The sequence below is a fragment of the Bos javanicus genome, chromosome 16 (assembly GCF_032452875.1).
Source record: "Bos javanicus breed banteng chromosome 16, ARS-OSU_banteng_1.0, whole genome shotgun sequence".
In the NCBI taxonomy this organism is placed as follows: domain Eukaryota; kingdom Metazoa; phylum Chordata; class Mammalia; order Artiodactyla; family Bovidae; genus Bos; species Bos javanicus.
The window spans coordinates 22,016,206-22,035,213 of record NC_083883.1 but is presented as its reverse complement, the minus strand read 5'-3'; the positions used below and the strand labels follow the sequence as shown (position 1 = coordinate 22,035,213).

The following is a 19,008-nucleotide window of genomic DNA, read 5'->3' as shown; positions in this document are numbered from 1 at the left end:
AAAATTTTATTTAGGCTACTTCATGCTGTGAAACATGAATACTAGACAAATACTCCAATGAGTAATGATACTTTATAAACCTTGAAACTGTAATCCCACTTGGCATTATATGTATGTTTTTCTATTAGCTCAGAATATTTCATATTTCCTCTAGTGTATTCCTTTGGAGGAGTCACAGAGTGGTTATTGCTCTCTGCATTTAACTATTGACTTCCGGTTGAAGCATCCAGTTATAAATGGGAGAGAGGAAACTAACTAAGTCTGAGGAACATAGTTGCTTGTATCTATTTTGTGTTCTTTCCAACAGACCACAGCCTTCCCCAGCTGTTCTTGGTGTGGGAGGACCCTGGGGAATTAACTAGCCTGATTCCACATTCCTGTCTCTTTGCTTCAACTGTAGTGCTCTATTCTGCCTTCATCCAATATCTTGTTTAACTTTGGCTGAAAATGTCAGAATACCTCTGATTAGGCTTCCTTCAACTGTAATCACTTCTGTACTCTAAAACACCTTAGATTAATTAAATGCAGTATTCACTGAGAGTTTATTTTGTGATCTTGAATTTTATGTGGCAATCTATGTTCTCTAGTCTGCAAACTGCTCATCAGAGACCCAAGATGCTATTTACTTGAAATTCCCTAAAGGTAACTCGCAATTTAAATAACACATATTGAATATAGTATTTTAAACAATACTGTACCATACAGTAATGAGAAATATTTTAGGTTGTGGATACCATCAATACTTTCTCGTTGTATTATGTAAAACTATTTATCTACTGTTTTAATTAATTTAAAGAGGAAGGTCCTTCAGGTATTAGTTCTACTTTGAATTTATTTTGAAGAGATTTGAAATACAAAATCCATGATTTTCAAATGTTGAAAACCATTAGACTAGAATGAAAGTAATATATGGAGCTGTATTTCATAAATTATAGTAGCGTGGTTTTTTAAATGCTTCATAGTTAAGTCAACCTCATTTGATTTTTTATATTATTTACTATAGTAGTTTTTGAAGTACCTTTTAGTAAAAATGCATACCTTTATACAATTTGTCCAGCTTTTGAATACATTTTTCCATATTTTGAGAAGAGATCAAATGATGGCAATACAGTTTGGAAATCCTAGGAGGAAAAAGATCAACAATTACCAAATAGGTCTTAACTGATTTACAGTATTTTGTTATAATTTATATTAAACTGCTAGATAGATATCATCTAACTGCACAGCAAACCTCCCATCACATCCACACACACACAAAAAAAACAAAATTAGCAGTTAATTTTTATTAGTTGAAAGCCAGATACATGAAGCTTTCTTAAGCACATAGTTTTGTTCTGTTTTTTAAGTTTTTAAGACTGCGTGGATCACAACAAACTGTGGTAAATTCTTAATAAGATGGGAATACCAGACCACCTTACCTGTCTCCTGAGAAACCTGTGTGCAGGTCAAGCAGCAACAGTTAGAACTGAACACTGAACAACTGACTGGTTGAAAACTGGGAAAGAAGTATGACAAGGCAGTATACTGGCACCCTATTTAACTTATATGCAGAGTACATCAGATGAAATGCCGGGCTGGAAGCATCACAAGCTGTGATAAAGACTGCCAGGAGAAATATCAACAACCTCAGATATGCAGATATGATATCATTATGTGTATATGGCCGGAAGCAAAGAGGAACTAAAGGGCCTCTTGATGAAGGTGAAAGAGAAGAGTGAAAAAGCTGGCTTAAAACTCAACAGTCATAAAACTAAGATCATGGCATCCAGTGCCATCACCTCATGGCAAACAGAAGGAGAAAAAGTAAAAACAGGGACAGATTTTATTTTCTTGGGCTCCAAAATCACTGCAGATGGTGACTGCAGCCATGAAACTAAAAGATGCTAGCTCCTTGGAAGGAAAGCTATGACAAGCCTAGAGAGTGCATTAAAAAGCAGAGATATCACTTTGCCAACAAAGGTCCATATAGTCAAAGCTATGGTTTTTCTAGTAGTCATGTACAGATATGAGAAAAAAAAAAAGTGAAAATATTAGTCACTCAGTTGTGTCTTACTCTTTGTGACCCCATGGGCTGTAGCCTGCCAGGAATGTTCCATGGAATTCTCCAGGCAAGAATACTGGAGTGGGTAGCCATTCTCTACTCCAGAGGATCTTTCCAACCCAGGGATCAAACCCAGTCTTCTGCATTGCAGACAGATTCTTTACCATCTGAGCCACCAGGGAAGCCCATGGATGTGAGAGTTGGACCATAAAGAAAACTGAGCACTGAAGAATTGATGCTTTCTAACTGTGGTGCTGCAGAAGACTCTTGAGAGTCCCTTGGACAGCAAGGAGATTAAACCAGTCAATCCTAAAGGAAATCAACCCTGAACATTCATTGGAAGGACTGATGCTGAAGATGAAGCTCCAATACTTTGGCTAGCCGATGTAAAGAGCTGACTTATTGGAAAAGATCCTATTGCTGGGAAAGATTGAAGGCAGGAGGAGAAGGGAGTGACAGAGGATGAGATGGTTGGACAGTATTACAGACTCAATGGACATAAGTTTGAGCAAACTCCGGGAGATAGTGAAGGACAGGGAAGCCTGGCGTGCTGCAGTACATCAGGTCACAAAGAGCTGGACATGATTTAGTGACTAAACAACAACAGCCAACTAACAATGTTGTGATAGTTTCACACGCACAGCAAAGTGACTCAGCCACACATATACATGTATCCATTCTCCACCAAATTTCCCTCCCCTTCAGGCTGCCACATAACATTGAGCAGAGTCCCCTGTACAGTAGGACCTTGTTCATTATCCATTTTAGTATAGCAGTGTGAACATGTCCATACCAAACTCCCTAACTCTCCCTTCCAGTAACCATAAGTTCATTCTCTAAGCCTGTGAGTCAAATACATAGTTTTTAAGAGTTGTAGATGACAGCCTGGAGAAGTTCTGAGCAACACAATGGCATGGGCCCCTGTCTGCATAGAGCTCACAGTCTACATGTTTTACCTTGACCTGGACAATGGTGGATTTAGCTCCTTTGGTGACACAATTTTTCTTCTGCATTTCCCCTCAATGAATTGTCTCTAGCAAAACCCCTGTTTACTGAACATGTTACTTCTCAGTCTTTATACTTAGAGATGCCTCCACCTCAACGGCTTTATCTCTGTATCCTCATGGTTCATTCCTCCCTTTCATCACATCCCTGTTCAAAGAGACCTTTTGTGACTACCTGCACATAAAACAATACCCCTGAAACGCTCTATTATTTTAAATGGTCCTATTTTCTTCACAGCTATTACTACTCTTTAATACTGTATATTTATTTTGTGTCCTGCATGAGATTATAAGCTTCATTCGGGGAAGTGCCCTGTTTTGTGCAAAAGAGTATTTGCTGACTGAATGAATGAAAAGGGAAGGGTGTTACATCCAAATACTTAAAACAGAGGGACACTTGCGGTAAGTATCACAGAACTGATTCACACAAATGCTGAGGAAGTGCGGAAGGAAGAGAGGACAAATCATTTTTTGTTGAGTAACCAGAGAAGCAGCATTTGACTGAGAACAGAAACGAATGCTTTTCAGGCATGTTAAACTGGCAGTCATTAGAGAGGTGAAACACTAAATGGACAGTGGATTTTGTAAGTAAGTGGTCAGACCATATAAAAGCATATGTTTCTCCTTTGCAAAGGATGTGTATCCTCAATGGAAATGATTCGGGGTAATTTTATTTAAGAAAACCTCCGAAGGAAGGACCTCTGCCCAGGGTCGACCTCTTTAGAGGGTTCCTGCATTCCAAACATACAGAAAATAAGTGTATTGAAGAATATGCAGGAACCTTTGTCACTAGTGATCTGGCTCTCCCCTCTGGTACAATAGAGCCCCAACTCTAAGTATCGACTTCTGTGAATAACGCTATTCAGGCCCCAGGGAAAAGCCCCACATCTGTTGCTTTGTGTTTATGGAACAAAAGCGACTAAGCCCAAGTGACATGAAGGACAAGAGGTTGTAACAGACACCGCTTTAGAGTATGAAAAAAATCTGCGTGACAAAAATGCTTAAGTAAAAGACAAATTCATTAGTTTGAGCAAAATCCTTCCTTTTGGATAGCATGAACGCAACAGAACTTTATATAATGAAGTATTATTTTCTTGGGGTGCTGAAATCCATATTCTGGCTTTCTTTCTATTTGATACTGTGATTCTAGGGGCACTCAGTAATCGACGTAGCATTTGCAAGAGTTGCACATGACACAGAGGGTATATTTTGAGACAGTAAGTAGTTCATATTACTTTTAAACTTGAATGTCTGAAGGTAGGCATATGTGTGAAGCATTACTGTGATTTTATACTGTTAGCAATGATGAATCCTGAAGACGAGAATAATGAACAACTTGTTCTATAAATATTTATGTGCAACAATAATCTAGGTTTCGAGACAGTAAATGAAAAGGTTAGTTTTGTGCAAATGATCTTAAACTTTTGATAATTGTAGCTATGTTTTTAATATATATTTTTATAACTGTATTTATATATTTAGTTTTGGCTGCGCTGGGTCTTCCTTGCTGCATGGGCTTTTCTCTGGTTTTGGAGAGTGGCGGCTACTCTCAGTTGCGGTGATTGGGCTTCACGTTGCGGTGGCTTCTCCTGTTGTGGAGCGCAGGCTCTAGGGCGTGTTAGCTTCAGTAGCTGTAGCACATGGGCTCAGCGGCTGCCGTTCCAGGGCTCTAGAACTCAGGCTCAATAGTTGTTCTATTAGCAGCTCTGCGGCATGCGGGATCTTCCAGGACCAGGGATTGAACGCATGTTGCCTTCATTGGCAGGTGGATTCTTTATCACTGAGCCACCAGGGAAGCCACAGCTATGTTTTTTATTTTATTATAATAAACAATTTTTGTTATTTAAAATGTTTATTTCTAATTTTTTCCTCTTTTAAAAAAATGAAATATAATTGATTTATAATACTCTATCAGTTTTAGGTATACAGCATGCTGCTACTGCTGCTGCTATGTCACTTCAGTCGTGTCCAACTCTGTGCGACCCCATAGACGGAAGCCCACCAGGCTCCCCCGTCCCCGAGATTCTCCAGGCAAGAACACTGGAGTGGGTTGCCATTTCCTTCGCCAATGCATGAAAGTGAAAAGTGAAAGTGAAGTCGCTCAGTCGTGTCCGACTCTCATCGACCCCATGGACTGCAGCCTACCAGGCTCCTCCGTCCATGGGATTTTCCAGGCAAGAGTACTGGAGTGGGGTGTCATCGCCTTCTCCATACAGCATAGTGATTCAGTATTTATACAGATTATACTCCATTGAAAGTTATTATAAGATACTGAGTATAATTCCATGTGCTATACCATATATCCTGTTGCTTACCTGTTTTACAATAGTATTTAGTGTCTCTTGATTCTATACCCCTAATTTTCCCCTCTCTCCTTCCCTCTCCCCTTTGGCAACCGGTGGTTGTTTTCTATATCTGTAAGTCTGTTTTTGTTTTGCGCATACTTTTTTTGTATTATTTTTAGTTTATGCATATAAATGATACCATATAGTATTTGTCTTTTACTGTCTGATATCCATTAGAAATACATTTCTACATGAAATGAGGAACATTAGAGAATAAATAGATGAAGGGAAAGATCTTAATTAATCATACAAATAACAGTCTTGTTCAAAATAATAACAACAACAATGTAATCAGTGATTATAGCTTATGGATAAGATAAATAAATGACAACAATATTATAGGGAACGGGAGGGAGGATCTGGGAATAATCTGTTAAAAGGTAGTTGAACTGCCCATGAAATAATATAGTGTTATTTGAAAGTGGACTTGGATTAGTCATAAATGTATATTCCAAACTCTAGAGTAACCGCTAAAAAAATTTTTTTAAGAAGTAGAATTGATGTGCTAAGAGGAGAAAAAAATGAAATCATATAAATGCTAAATTAAAACTAGCAAAGCCAGAAAGAGTGGAAGGCAAAACCAAAACAAAAAACCAACAAAGAACAAGGTAATGAATGGAAAACAGATATAAATACATAGATATTAATCCAATTATATTAATATCACTTTAAGTGTGATTTTAAATATACTAATAAATAGTATATTTAAATAAACTAATAAAAGGCAGTTACTGTGGATACAAAACAAGACCCAACTATATAGTGGGTACATGAAACCTGTATGCTGTGCTTAGTCACTCAGTCATGTCCGATTCTTTGTGACCCTTTGGACTGCAGCCCACCAGGCTCTTCTGTCCATGGGATTTTTCAGGCAAGAATACTGGAGTGGGTTGCCATTTCCATCTGAGCTATCAGGGAAGCCCATATGAAACCTACTTTAAATTAAAAAAAAAAAAAACAGATTAAAAGTGAAGGGATGGAGAAAGATATACCATCTAACATTAATTAAAAGAAAGTTGAAGTAGACACATTAATTTCAGACAAAACAGACTTCACGATGAGAATTATCTGGAATAAAGACAGGCATTACATGATAAAGGGGTCAATTCTGGAAGAAGACATAACTGTCCTTAATGTGTATGTACCTAACAACAGAGCATCAAAATATATGAAGTAAAAACTAATAGAACTGCAAGAAACGATAGACAAATTCGCTACTGTAATTGGAGTCTTCAATACCGCTTTATAAATAACTGACAGACCCAGCAGGCAGAATGTCAGTAAGGATACAATTGAACTGAACAGCACCGTCACTCAACTGGATGTAACTGGCATTTATAGCCTTCTTCATCCAACAATAACCACACACTCTTCTCAAGCTCTCATGGACTATTCACCAAGATAGATCACATTCTGAGCCATAAATCGTACCTCAACAATTTCAAAACAGTAGACATCATACAAAGTATGCTTTTAGACCATGATGAAATTAAACTGAAAATTAATACCAAAAAGACAGTGTAAAATTTCTGGGTATATTTGGAGATTAAATAACACACTACTAAATAGTATATAGTCAAAGAAAAAAAATGTCAAGAAAAAAATATTTTGAGTTAAAACTAAAATACAACCTGTCAAAATTTGTGGGATGCAGCAAAAGCAGTGTCTAGAGGGAAATTTATAACAGTGAAGTCATATAGTAGAGAAGATGAAAGATCTCAAGTCATTAACCTAAGCTTCCACTTAGAAACTAGAAGCTAGTTTCTAGGAAACTAGGAAAAGCGTAGATTAAACCCAAAGTAAGCCAAAGAAAATAAAATCAGAGTCGAATCTGAAAACAGGAAATCAATAGAAAAAAAATCAGCAAAACAAAAACTAGTTCTTTCAACAAGTGACAAATACCTAGTCAGGCTAAGAAAAAAGAAAGAAGATACGACTTACAAATATTAGAAATGAAAGCTGAACCATCACTACTGATCCCACAACATTAAAAGGATAATAAAGGAATGTTATGAACAACTCTGTTCATAAATTTGATAACTTAGGTGAAATGGACCAGTCAAGGAAGTCACAGTCTACTAAAACTCAAACAGGAGAAATAATCTGAATAGGTCTATATTTATTTGTAAAAAATGAATAAATAATTAAAAACTTTCCAAAACAGGCCCAGATGATTTCACTGGTGAATGATACCAAACAAAGAAGAAATGATACCAATTCTTTGTAATTCCTTTCAGAGTACAGAAGCACGGGAAGCACTTTCTAATTCATTCTGCTTCATCATCTATAAAACGGAGATATCTTGCACGATTGGTATGAGGATTAAATAGGATAAAACACTTGGCATTTGCCATTAGTTTCTTCCTCTGCCTTTCATTCAAGGGTAAAAATCTGCTCATATTCTATCCACCATGTGCTTTTAAAAGTTAAATAAACTCCATTTACACATATGAGAGACTGATTATGGTACAATAATGTAGTGAAACAGGACTGAAAGCATTTTGATCATATCTTCCATCAGTAAAAATATTTTAAGCATCCTCAATATATTTTGGAGAAGGCAATGGCACCCCACTCCAGTACTCCTGCCTGGAAAATCCCGTGGACAGAGGAGCCTGGTAGGCTGCAGTCCATGGGGTCGCACAGAGTCGGACGTGACTGAGCGACTTCACTTTCACTTTTCAATTTCATGCATTGGAGAAGGAAATGGCAACCCACTCCAGTGTTCTTGCCTGGAGAATCCCAGGGACGGGGAGCCTGGTGGGCTGCTGTCTATGGGGTCGCACAGAGTCAGACACGACTGAAGCAACTTAGCAGCAGCAATATATTTTGGTTATCTGTTTGAAATTATATATGTGTAAATACAATGTGAAATAGACATACAAATGTGATAAAAATAAATAGAAGCTGTAATATTTTCTTCCTTCATTCCTTTGGATATTTTTGTGTACTTAGTTCTGGGTCCTTCTAATATAATGAGTGAGACAATAATGAATTCTGTGATATACTTTAACCTGTATGTTGCACTAACATTTGAACATCTACAGTGTATCAGCACCCTGCTACATAGCTTCCAACTAACGGTAAAACAAAGGGCTTCCCTGGTGGCTCAGCAGTAAAGAATATGCCTGCAATGTAAGAGACCTGGGTTCAATCCCTGAGTCTGGAAGATGCCCTGGAGAAAGAAATGGCAACCCACTCCAGTATTCTCGCCTGGGAAATCCCATGGACAGAGGAGCCTGGCAGGCTAAAGTCCATGGGGTTACAAAGAGTCGGACATGACTTCGCAACTGAACAACAATGGTAATCAAAACTTAGCTGTGTCTTCCCAGGATCCCTCACAGGGAAGTGGGAGAGCCAGACAATAGGCATTGAGAGTTGTGTAGATAAACAAGGACTGACTCTTCAAGTACCTATACTTTACATCCCATAATAGAAAATCTTTCACAAATTCTTTATCATTCTTATTTTATTTGAAACCCTACTTTCTATTGAAAGTGAAAGTTGCTCAGTCCTATCTGACTCTTTGTGACCCCATGGACTATAGAGTCCATGGAATTCTCCAGGCCAGAATACTGGAGTGGGTAGCCTTTCCCTTCTCCAGGGGATCTTCCCAACCCAGGGATCAAACCCAGGTCTCCTGCATTGCAAGCAGATTCTTTACCAGCTGAGCCACAAGGGAAGCCCACTTTTTTACCTGGCCCTATTGAACCAATGACTGTTATCTCTGATATAGAAAGAGCTGGATTCGCCATTAAGTCAGCTTTGTTCAGTCGCTAAGTCATGTTCAACTCTTTGTGACCCCATGGACTGCAGCACGCCAGGTTCCCTGTCCTTCACTATCTCCCAGAGTTTGCTCAGACTCATGTCCATTGAGTCGGTGATGCCATCCAACCAGCTTTGGTTTCAGAAAAAATCGGGTGCTGGTTCTCATTTGTTTATAATATGCCTCAAATATATAAAACAGACCACCCTGCCCTGGGAAACTATTTATTAGTTCAAGAAACCACCAGCACAACACTTGTGCATTGTCACTTTTGAAATGGGGGGTGAGGGACGGCTTTTCTGAAAAATAACCTCATCAAGGAAAAACACTGGGGATGTAATTCTAAATCCTGCCACAGCCCTTGCTTGCCAGAGCAGACAGCTTTTGCCATTAGGATGCCCAGCCAAACACAAATAATCCACTGCCAAAATGAGCTCCTTGGGACAATTTAGGACTCTTTGGAAGTGAACGGCTCTTTGAGCTGGAATGCAGCCCAGGTCCATTTTCAAACCCAAGTCAAAATGACAAAGAGCAAATTTCCTGGGCCACTCACCCTCAAAGTGTAAGATTACTTTAGGTTGGCAGCTGTGCTGTTTATCTAGTTATTTAAGGCTTTTCATCAGATACTCACAACCAGCTTCAATGTTGGTAAGCAGGGCAGAGCTGATACACTAAAGTAGAAAAAACCTCCAAGATTAAAAGGGAAGGATGGAAACCAAAGGTTATGCACACATTGGTCAGCTTAAAATATTCTTTTTACATATTCATATTGCAAAGATTTTCCTTAGAGCTAAACACACACACACACACACACACATACACACACACACAGAGAAAAAAGGAGAATGGCAAGAACTTTCAGCTGACTAGACAATACAGGAAAATATTTCCTGAAAGAGACCACAGTTAAGTCTGGGTAGTACTTGGGATTTTCCATAGTCTATAAACAAGAGTTTATTGGCAGGTTGAAAGATCACTCAGAATTATTCCTGCATGATCAAGCCTTGCTCTCATGACACGCAGAAAAGTCTGTGATGGCCCGAACATCTCCATTGTTTTGACAAAGAACATTCGTGCAATGGCTAAGAGTTCTAAGAGTTACTCTTTTTTTTTTTCTGTTCACTATGAGTTTTCAGAAAGACATCCCAAAACAGTCTCTATTATTGTGCTCTTTTCAGCTCCCTAGTTTAGGATTTATTAAGTATTCATTCAATTAAATCATTTGTATATGTTTCCAAACAGCTTTTAGCTGAGTTGACAATACAACATCAATCTGAACCTAGAAAGGTAACCAAGTTCATCTGTCTGTTATGTCATGCTAGGAGTCTCACCGAGGGTATTTGTAAGGGTTCTTTGAGAACTTTAGGAGTTCTGTTCTGAGGCGGGTTCACTTTGGAGCTAAGCTGCCAGGGTGCTTGTTTCCTTGTTTGAAAGACAGAGATGAAATGATATAAAAATAATGACAGCCCACTCACAGGGCTGTTATTAGGATTACAAGAGTGCATGCTGCTGCTGCTGCTGTTAAGTCGCTTCAGTCGTGTCAGACTCTGTGCGACCCCAGAGACGGCAGCCCACCAGGCTTCCCCATCCCTGGGATTCTCCAGGCAAGAACACTGGAGTGGGTTGCCATTTCCTTCTCCAATGCATGAAAGTGAAAAGTGAAAGTGAAATCACTCAGTCATGTCAGACTCTTCGCAACCCCATGGACTACAGCCTACCAGGCTCCTCCATCCATGGGATTTTCCAGGCAAGAGTACTGGAGTGGGGTGCCATTTCCTTCTCCAACAAGAGTGCATAGGTAGGTTTAAAGATCCCTCAGTCATGTCTGACTCTTTGCGACCCCATAGACTGTAGCTCGCTAGGCTCCTCTGTCCATGGAATTCTCCAGGCAAGAATACTGGAGTGGGTTGCCATTTCCTTCTCCATTACGCTTACATGAGTTCATATTTACAAAGCAATTAAAACACTGTCTGGTATATAGCAAGTACTCAGTGTTAGCTATTTTCAGATAAGAAACTCTCAAAAACCCTTTAACTTTTATAAAAAGTAGTTGTGGAAAAATAACCCTAAACAGTTGCTTATTCCAAGGTCATTTATCTTTGGCTTCAGCGTGCATATTCTTATTTATAAGTAGGTACATCTAAATTCTAAAGTTGTATATTTGAGTTACTTTTAATTCTTTTTCCATTTTTATATGTTTCTTTTCCTTAACAGTTTTATCTTGTTCTTATTTAGTGCACGCTCCTTTCCCACCTTGATTATAAATGCTGAAGTGGGAAATGGTAGGCCAATATGTAAACTGAAGGGCCAATAATGGGATTTCTTGTTCGACTTTTCCATCGTGTTATGGGGTATATGGATTACAGCCATAGTAAAAGAGATACAGGACATAAAGATATATAAGAAGTAATAGGCCTAGATGCAGAAATATGGATGTACAGATAAAATGCGGCCTTAACTATTTAATTTCAACTATAAACAATAAGAACCTCATCTAAATAAAGTCACTGAAATGGAACACCCAACTGGAGACAATGTTGTAGTTAGAATCATCTGTAGCCTGTAAGTTGTTTTAATAACAGAGCTAATGAATGGTATCAGGGTAGGAGGTTCCAGTAACATAACTTTCAAACACAACGGTAGCCCATTTTAAGTAGTGAAGTGCAGGTAGTGTCCGACTCTTTGCAATCGCATGGACTATAGCTTGCCAGGCTCCTCTGTCCATGGAATTCTTGAGGCAAGAATACTAGAGTGGGTAGCCACTCCCTTCTCCAGGGGATCTGAAGTAGAAGGAACCTAAAATAGAAGGAATACTTTAAATAGAAGGAACGCTATATGGGACCAGCTCTAAAGGGAATGTTTGGGCTTCCACCCAGTTAGTGTGCCGGAGAACATGCTGCAAAAATGTTCCAAGATGATATCACAATGGCTTAAAGAGAACCACTTAAGTGGGGAATACAACTGAAGCCAGAATTGTGACATTATATGCCTAAATACTAAGGGCTTCCCTTGTGGCTCAGCTGGTAAAGATTCTGCCTGCAGTGTGGGAGACCTGGGTTCATTCCCTGGGTTGGAAAGATCCCTTGGAGAACGGAACAGGCTACCCACTCCAGTATTCTGGCCTGGAGAATTCCATGGACTGTACAGTCACTTGGGATCGCAAAGAGTCAGACATGACTGAGGGGCTTTCACTTTCTAAATTCTAAGAGTTTTTGTAGGAAAGGAACTGAGTGCCTGTCTCTAAGTAACTAGATATTCTAAGAAAGTTCTCAACAGTGGAAATAATTTCTAAAAGACAGGACACATTGCATTCACAGTTCTACTCCAAAGTTTTGGGAGTTTTTTTGGTCACTATGTCCTATGTGACTCTTTTGCAACCCCATGGACTGTACCCTGCCAGGCTCCTCTGTCCATGGGATCCTCCAGGCAAGAATACTGGAGTGGGTTGCCATTCTCTTCTCCAGGGGATCTTCCCAACCCAGGGATCCAACCCACATCTCCTGCATTGCAGGCGGATTCTTTACCACTAAGCCACCGTGGAAGCCACTCCGAGGGTTTAGCTGGTACAAAATAGGGGGCTTGAAAAGTATTACTTGACTGAAGGAATGACTGAATGATGGATAAATAGACTTTGGCCCTGGGGAAATCAGGCACCATGGCCTGGTTGTATATGAACAGAGCTCCACTAATTCACTTCAACAGACACTGTCATATCCCAGTGCTGGAGTCACACAGCGTGAATGGACACCACCCCGGCTCCCAGGGATCAGGTGTGCAAGTCAGCCGCTGAATGGGGCCTCACCCATACCTTCTCATTTCTACTCATGCATTTACACCCCTTGAGAAGCACTGTCCAAGAGACATTTGGAGAAATAAAGAAGACTATTAATAATGATTACCTATTTCTCTCATTGATTCCCCAAATGGTGTCTCATGTCAAAAAAGTAATTAGCTAGGAAAAATTCACATAGAAATAATTCTTGATTCATTGTCTGGGGAAGTGGCAGCTGGAAAATTTTTTTAAGATGGCAATAACTAACTTTAGTCAAGGTCCAGTGTTTCTTTGTTTTTTCTTTAATTGTGGGCTCCAGTGAGAAAACAGTGATCCTCCTTCAAGAGGAGTACTACGAGAAAATATCTTTTCCTCCACTTTTCTTGAAATTGTTCACATCTAAATTTTTGTGATGGAATTTATTATTATTTCTTGGTTAGCTGGAGGGGGAGGACCCTGCATCCCTTGTGTTGTTGTTCATTTTCTAATTACCTCCTGAAAAAGCAAAACATCCTGAAACAATACAATGGGTAATTTAAAAGGCATAGCTAGCTAAAATGAAGGGTAATTTTCTACTTATTTTAATGACTTTGAAAATACAAATTGTAGCCTTGAAATAAACTAGTAATCAGATCTTAAAATAAAAAAGTAATATTGCCTTGCCTTCATAAAAGCCAGTTTATCTCCTGTATACCATTTTCATCAAACAGTGTTTTCTACTTGTTGGTTTATTCTTTTACTGTGAGAAAGTGTGTGATAATGTGGGGTAGAAAAATCAAGAAATTAGTCTCACAGCAGGCAGCCTGCTAACAACACCATTTTCATCTTATCCTTCAAGCAGTGGCAGAAAACATATTAATTGCAGTTTAATTTATGCACCAAATATTTCATTTTAATTATACTTAATTTTTGTCAAGCTATAAAAATGTCAAGAGTTCTGACACAGTTTTTTTCTTACAAGATTTTTTAAATGAAAGAATTAAAACCAAATGCTGTTTCTGATAGAAATTATGAAAGATTTCTAATTACTGCTTATGTTCTTGAAAAATTGCTAATCTACTAGCCCCAAAATAACATCAGGGAACATGTGAACTTGACACTTTATTACTCAATATTTGTAATTCTTAATAACATACATGCATCATTTATGTGGTGGAATTCTCACAGGAAGATTTTTTTGTTTGTAATTATAGGATATATCACTAACTATCATTGAATGGTGAATTTTCTTCATAGAAATGTTTTTGTGAATTCCTCTCAAGAAAACTAAGATGAGAATGAATGAAACTGATTGCTGCTGATAAAACCACATTGAAGTAAAGGATATTTAGCATTAACAGAAGTGGAAAGAAAAATGTCAAACCACCAGAGCTAAACAGTATTAATTATATTCAGAAAATATTTATTAAGCTCTTACTAGGTGCAAATCCTACCCAAACATTAAGCCTCATATAAAAATGCTACCTCCTCCTGGAAATCCTTGCCTCTTAAGATGCAAATTACATCTGTCAGGTACTGAATGCTTTTGGTGTGAGAACATCTTTCTCACAACCCTCTTATGTTCTCTGTTTTGTGACAGTAATTCTGCTCCAAATTTTATCTCCCCACTAGATGATAAGGTTTCTGGGGGTAGGACCCAGGCTCTCTGTGTTTATATCCTCCATCTATCACATCCAAAAAATACTTGAAAATGAAAACCTACTAGTATGAATAAAATGTTCTGGGTATTATGTTTGGGGAAGTAACATTATGTTTTGGGAAGCCTCTCTATAAAATTTGTGTAACCTGTATCATTTGAAATTATTCAGACAACTTCTAGTTTTAAAATGGCGGAGTACTGAATTTCTTGCCTTATTTTACATTTTCAGAAATGGTACCCCCAAACACAGAGAACTATACAAATCTACAAAACTCCATCTTTCATGAAATCAGGAGACAACAAAGACCTCAAATTGTAACTTATGTTGAGAAACAGATAAAGGGTGGTGAAAGTGAAGGGTTAGTCAGTCAGTCGTGTCTGACTCTGCAATTCCATGGACTGTAGCCCTCTGTCCGTGGAATTCTCCAGGCAAGAATACTGGAGTGGGTAGCTATTCCCATCTCCAGGGGATCTTCCCAACCCAGGGCCTGAACCAGAGTCTCCTGCCTTGCAGCAATTCTTTACCATTTGAGTCACCAGGGAAGCCCCACAAAGGGTGGTATCAGACCTAAAAGGAATAGAGAGGAGACACACTTTCTGTCTGGAGAGGGGGATATCCTTGCAATGCCATCCTACTCTTCCTTCCTATACCCGGACCCTTCAGGTACTGAAATCATCAGACATCTCAGAAGGCAGAGGTGAAGCACAGGCTTGGCTCAAAGTCTCTATATAGAACACTTAACTATTATTAAAACTTTTTCAAAAAATATTTATTTAATACTGTATTAATTATTTCTTGATGCATAAAAAATGACCACAAATTCAGAGGCTAAAATCAACACACATGTATTATCTGTCAGTTTCTGGGGGCCAAGAATCTGGACATGGCTTAACTCAGTCTCTCTCCCCAAGTTCCCCCTAAGGAACCTCCCTTCCTATCTCCTCCTGGGTTCGGATGGTTTGTTTTCTGAGGGAAAACGTTGAAAAACAAAAACTGAAGCATTCAGGCATAGTAGAGGACAAGGGTTAGGCACCATACTGAGACGTAAGCAGAAGTCTTCATACTGAATGGTGAGAACACCCTTCTACTCCCTAGCCTGTTCCTAGCTCCCAACTCCCAAGCACTCTTGGCAGGGATTAGAGAACTGTTATTGGGGAAACTATATGGCCATAAGTATTGGCCCCTCCACAGATGGTCACCTCTACAGTGAAAGCCAATTCAGTGCCTCGTTTTAAAATATGAATGAACAGCCAAAGAGCAAAAGATGTTTGAGAAAAGCCTCCAACCTAAAAGACAGAAAGATCAACAACAACTAAACAATTTAGATGAGCTTCAGACAATGGAAGAAGAACCAAATATTGCTAAAATCTAAAACATACATTCTAAAAGACATTAATCAGAAAGGATATTGCATCCATTAAGCAAGTATAGGATGCTGGGTTTTTTAAATTAAAAAGATAAGTGAATTAATAATGTGAAAGGAGAAAAAAACAAGTTGATAGAAAAAAATTTGAATTTAACACCAAGGAACTTTCCCAGAAAGTAAAACAAAGGACAATAATATGAAAATGGGAGATACAAGATTTTTTTTTTTAAAGTTGAGGGTAAAGGTAGAGAATTTGATCTCTGACTACAGGAGCTACAATAAACAGAATCAGAGAAAACAAAGAGAAAAGAATTGGAAAAGAATGCAGGAAAAATTCCCCAAAGCAGAAAGACAGATGGCAATGGCTTAAAATAAAGACACCTTTCAACTTAAAAATTCTGTATCTAATCAATATCAATTATGTGTGAGATTGAATTTTCAGAAATAAAAATTATACTGAGAGGCTGTTACAGGGCATGGGGAAATCTGACAAGAGGTGTGAAGAAAAGTGAAAGGGGGAAAAGACAATGGTAAATGCCAAGAAAAACAAGAGTAGTACAAGTAAGAAATATCTTAGAACACTTCTTAGTTTAATAGGAAACAATCTTTCTATAGTCAAAAAAGTAAAGTTTGATAATTTGCTGACTCAAAACTTATAATTACATTCCAAGAAAACATGGAGATGATAGCATGAAACACCCAACTTCTCATCTTCTATAGTTGAAGATCAGTGACTATCATCTAAAACTGATAAATCAAGAGATAGCATATTATTTAGCTAGAAGATTAAAGAATTGAAAGTGGTGATCTCTAGAAAGAAGGACTGGACATGAAGAATGGGAGGAGTGGGTCAGGAGTATTCCAGACACTGCATTATAAATGTCTATTCCACTTGAACTCTGTACATGTTTTACTTTGATATAAAGTTACAACAATTAATGCACCAAAGTGTTTACTCTTAGAATTAAGTTTCCTTTATACTTGGACAATTATTTGTCAATTACATTCTTCTCAGTCATTGCTGCCCCATTATGATCAACTATATACAATACCTAACTATATTTATCCGAAAAACTTAAAGGTATGATTTCTCATATATGGTTTTTTTTTTTTTTTTTGCCATATTGCCCTTTCTGAGCATTTTAACAATGCTTGCCATAAGCAAGTCTATATAAGAAAGCATACTAAAATGCAGATGTGGTAGTCAATGGAAATTAATATATTTTATAATGCCAACTCCCTTTACAAGCTTTGGGAAAATTTATATACACATTTACTAGTCTATGTATAATACTTAATGTCTATATTTGAACTAAAATTATTAAAGATGATGATCTATTTAGTGTCCTTTTCCCCAACCTAATCAAATTAAGAAAGCAATGTGAATTTCCTCACAAGCTATTTCATACTCAGATGCCCTTGAACTTTACAGGGTCTGGACAAAAAAACATGTGCTGGTAAAATACTTTGGTATTCAAAATACTAAGAAATGTATATTTGCTTTTGCCATACAAAGTACAATTTATTACAGAACACTTACATATAACTCCTAATTTATTTAAAGTTTATAAGTTAAAGATTTTCATTTATAAAATTGGCATATAATACATAAAAGAATTTATTCTCAATATTTAACACATTATTTCATTATTTTTGAACAATATAAAAATTAAAGATTGAGAAGATATAAAAATAGAAAAATTTAAATAATTATAGCCTTTGATTATACTGTTGGCATAATCACGCAACATAAGAGAAGGAAGTCTTTTGAATAAAGTTAAATTCAACTGTCTATTATTGTATTGACTTACAGAACTTCTGTTCTGCAAGTAAGAATTTATCAGAAACAAAGTGAAATCAAGTATTTCTCACCATGGCCAATATATAATAACTGCTGATTAGTTGATATCTCTTTTGAAATTGTACTTTTAAAGCTAAACCATTAATATATGTTCTATTCACAGTACATAAATTATATAAAGTTGATACTTACAAACACTTGATAAACTCAGACCTGTTATGTAGGTAACTATTCTTTTTTTTTTAATATAAATTTATTTATTTTAATTGAAGGCTAATTACTTTACAATATTGTATTGGTTTTGCCATACATCAACATGAATCCGCCACGGGTGTACACGTGTTCCCCATCCTGAACCCCCCTCCCACCTCCCTCCCCGTACCATCCCTCTGGGTCGTCTCAGTGCACCAGCCCCAAGCAACCAGTATCATGCATCGAACCTAGACTGGCGATTCGTTTCATATATGATATTATACAAGTTTCAATGCCATTCTCCCAAATCATCCCACCCTCTCCCTCTCCCATAGAGTCCAAAACACTGTTCTATACATCTGTGTCTCTTTTGCTGTCTCACTTATAGGGTTATCATTACCATCTTTCTAAATTCCATATATATGCGTTAGTATACTGTATTGGTGTTTTTCCTTCTGGCTTACTTCACTCTGTATAATAGGCTCCAGTTTCATCCACCTCATTAGAACTGATTCAAATGTATTCTTTTTAATGGCTGAGTAATACTCCATTGTGTATATGTACCACAGCTTTCTTATCCATTCATCTGCTGATGGACATCTAGGTTGCTTCCATGTCCTGGCTATTATAAATAGTGCTGCGATGAACATTCGGTTACTGGTACTGGCACAAAGACAGAAATATAGATCAATGGAACAAAATAGAAAGCTCAGAGATAAATCCATGCACCTATGCACACCTTATCTTTGACAAAGGAGGCAAGAATATACAATGGATTAAAGACAATCTCTTTAACAAGTGGTGCTGGGAAAACTGGTCAACCACTTGTAAAAGGATGAAACTAGAACACTTTCTAACATCATACACAAAAATAAACTCAAAATGGATTAAAGATCTAAACGTAAGACCAGGTAACTACTCTTATGAAAGTGAAAGTCACTTAGTCATGTCCGACTCTTTGAGACTCCATGGACTATATAGTCCATGGAATTCTTGAGGCCAGAATCCTGGAGTGGGTAGCCATTCCCTTCTCCAGGGGATCTTCCCAACCCAGGAATTGAACCAGGGTTTCCTGCATTGC

At 37.8% G+C, this 19,008-nt stretch overlaps 1 protein-coding gene across 4 annotated transcripts in view; it reads right to left on the bottom strand.

Moving 5' to 3' along the window:
• Positions 1 to 19,008, bottom strand: part of SPATA17 (spermatogenesis associated 17) — a 243,061-nt gene that overhangs the window by 14,687 nt on the left and 209,366 nt on the right. For all 4 annotated transcript variants that reach the window (XM_061382208.1, XM_061382209.1, XM_061382211.1 and 1 more), the window contains one exon: positions 1,039 to 1,121. In XM_061382208.1, coding sequence (XP_061238192.1) covers positions 1,041 to 1,121 — 81 coding nt within the window. In that variant the 3' untranslated portion in view covers positions 1,039 to 1,040. Of the gene's footprint in view, positions 1 to 1,038; positions 1,122 to 19,008 lie in introns of those variants that run through there.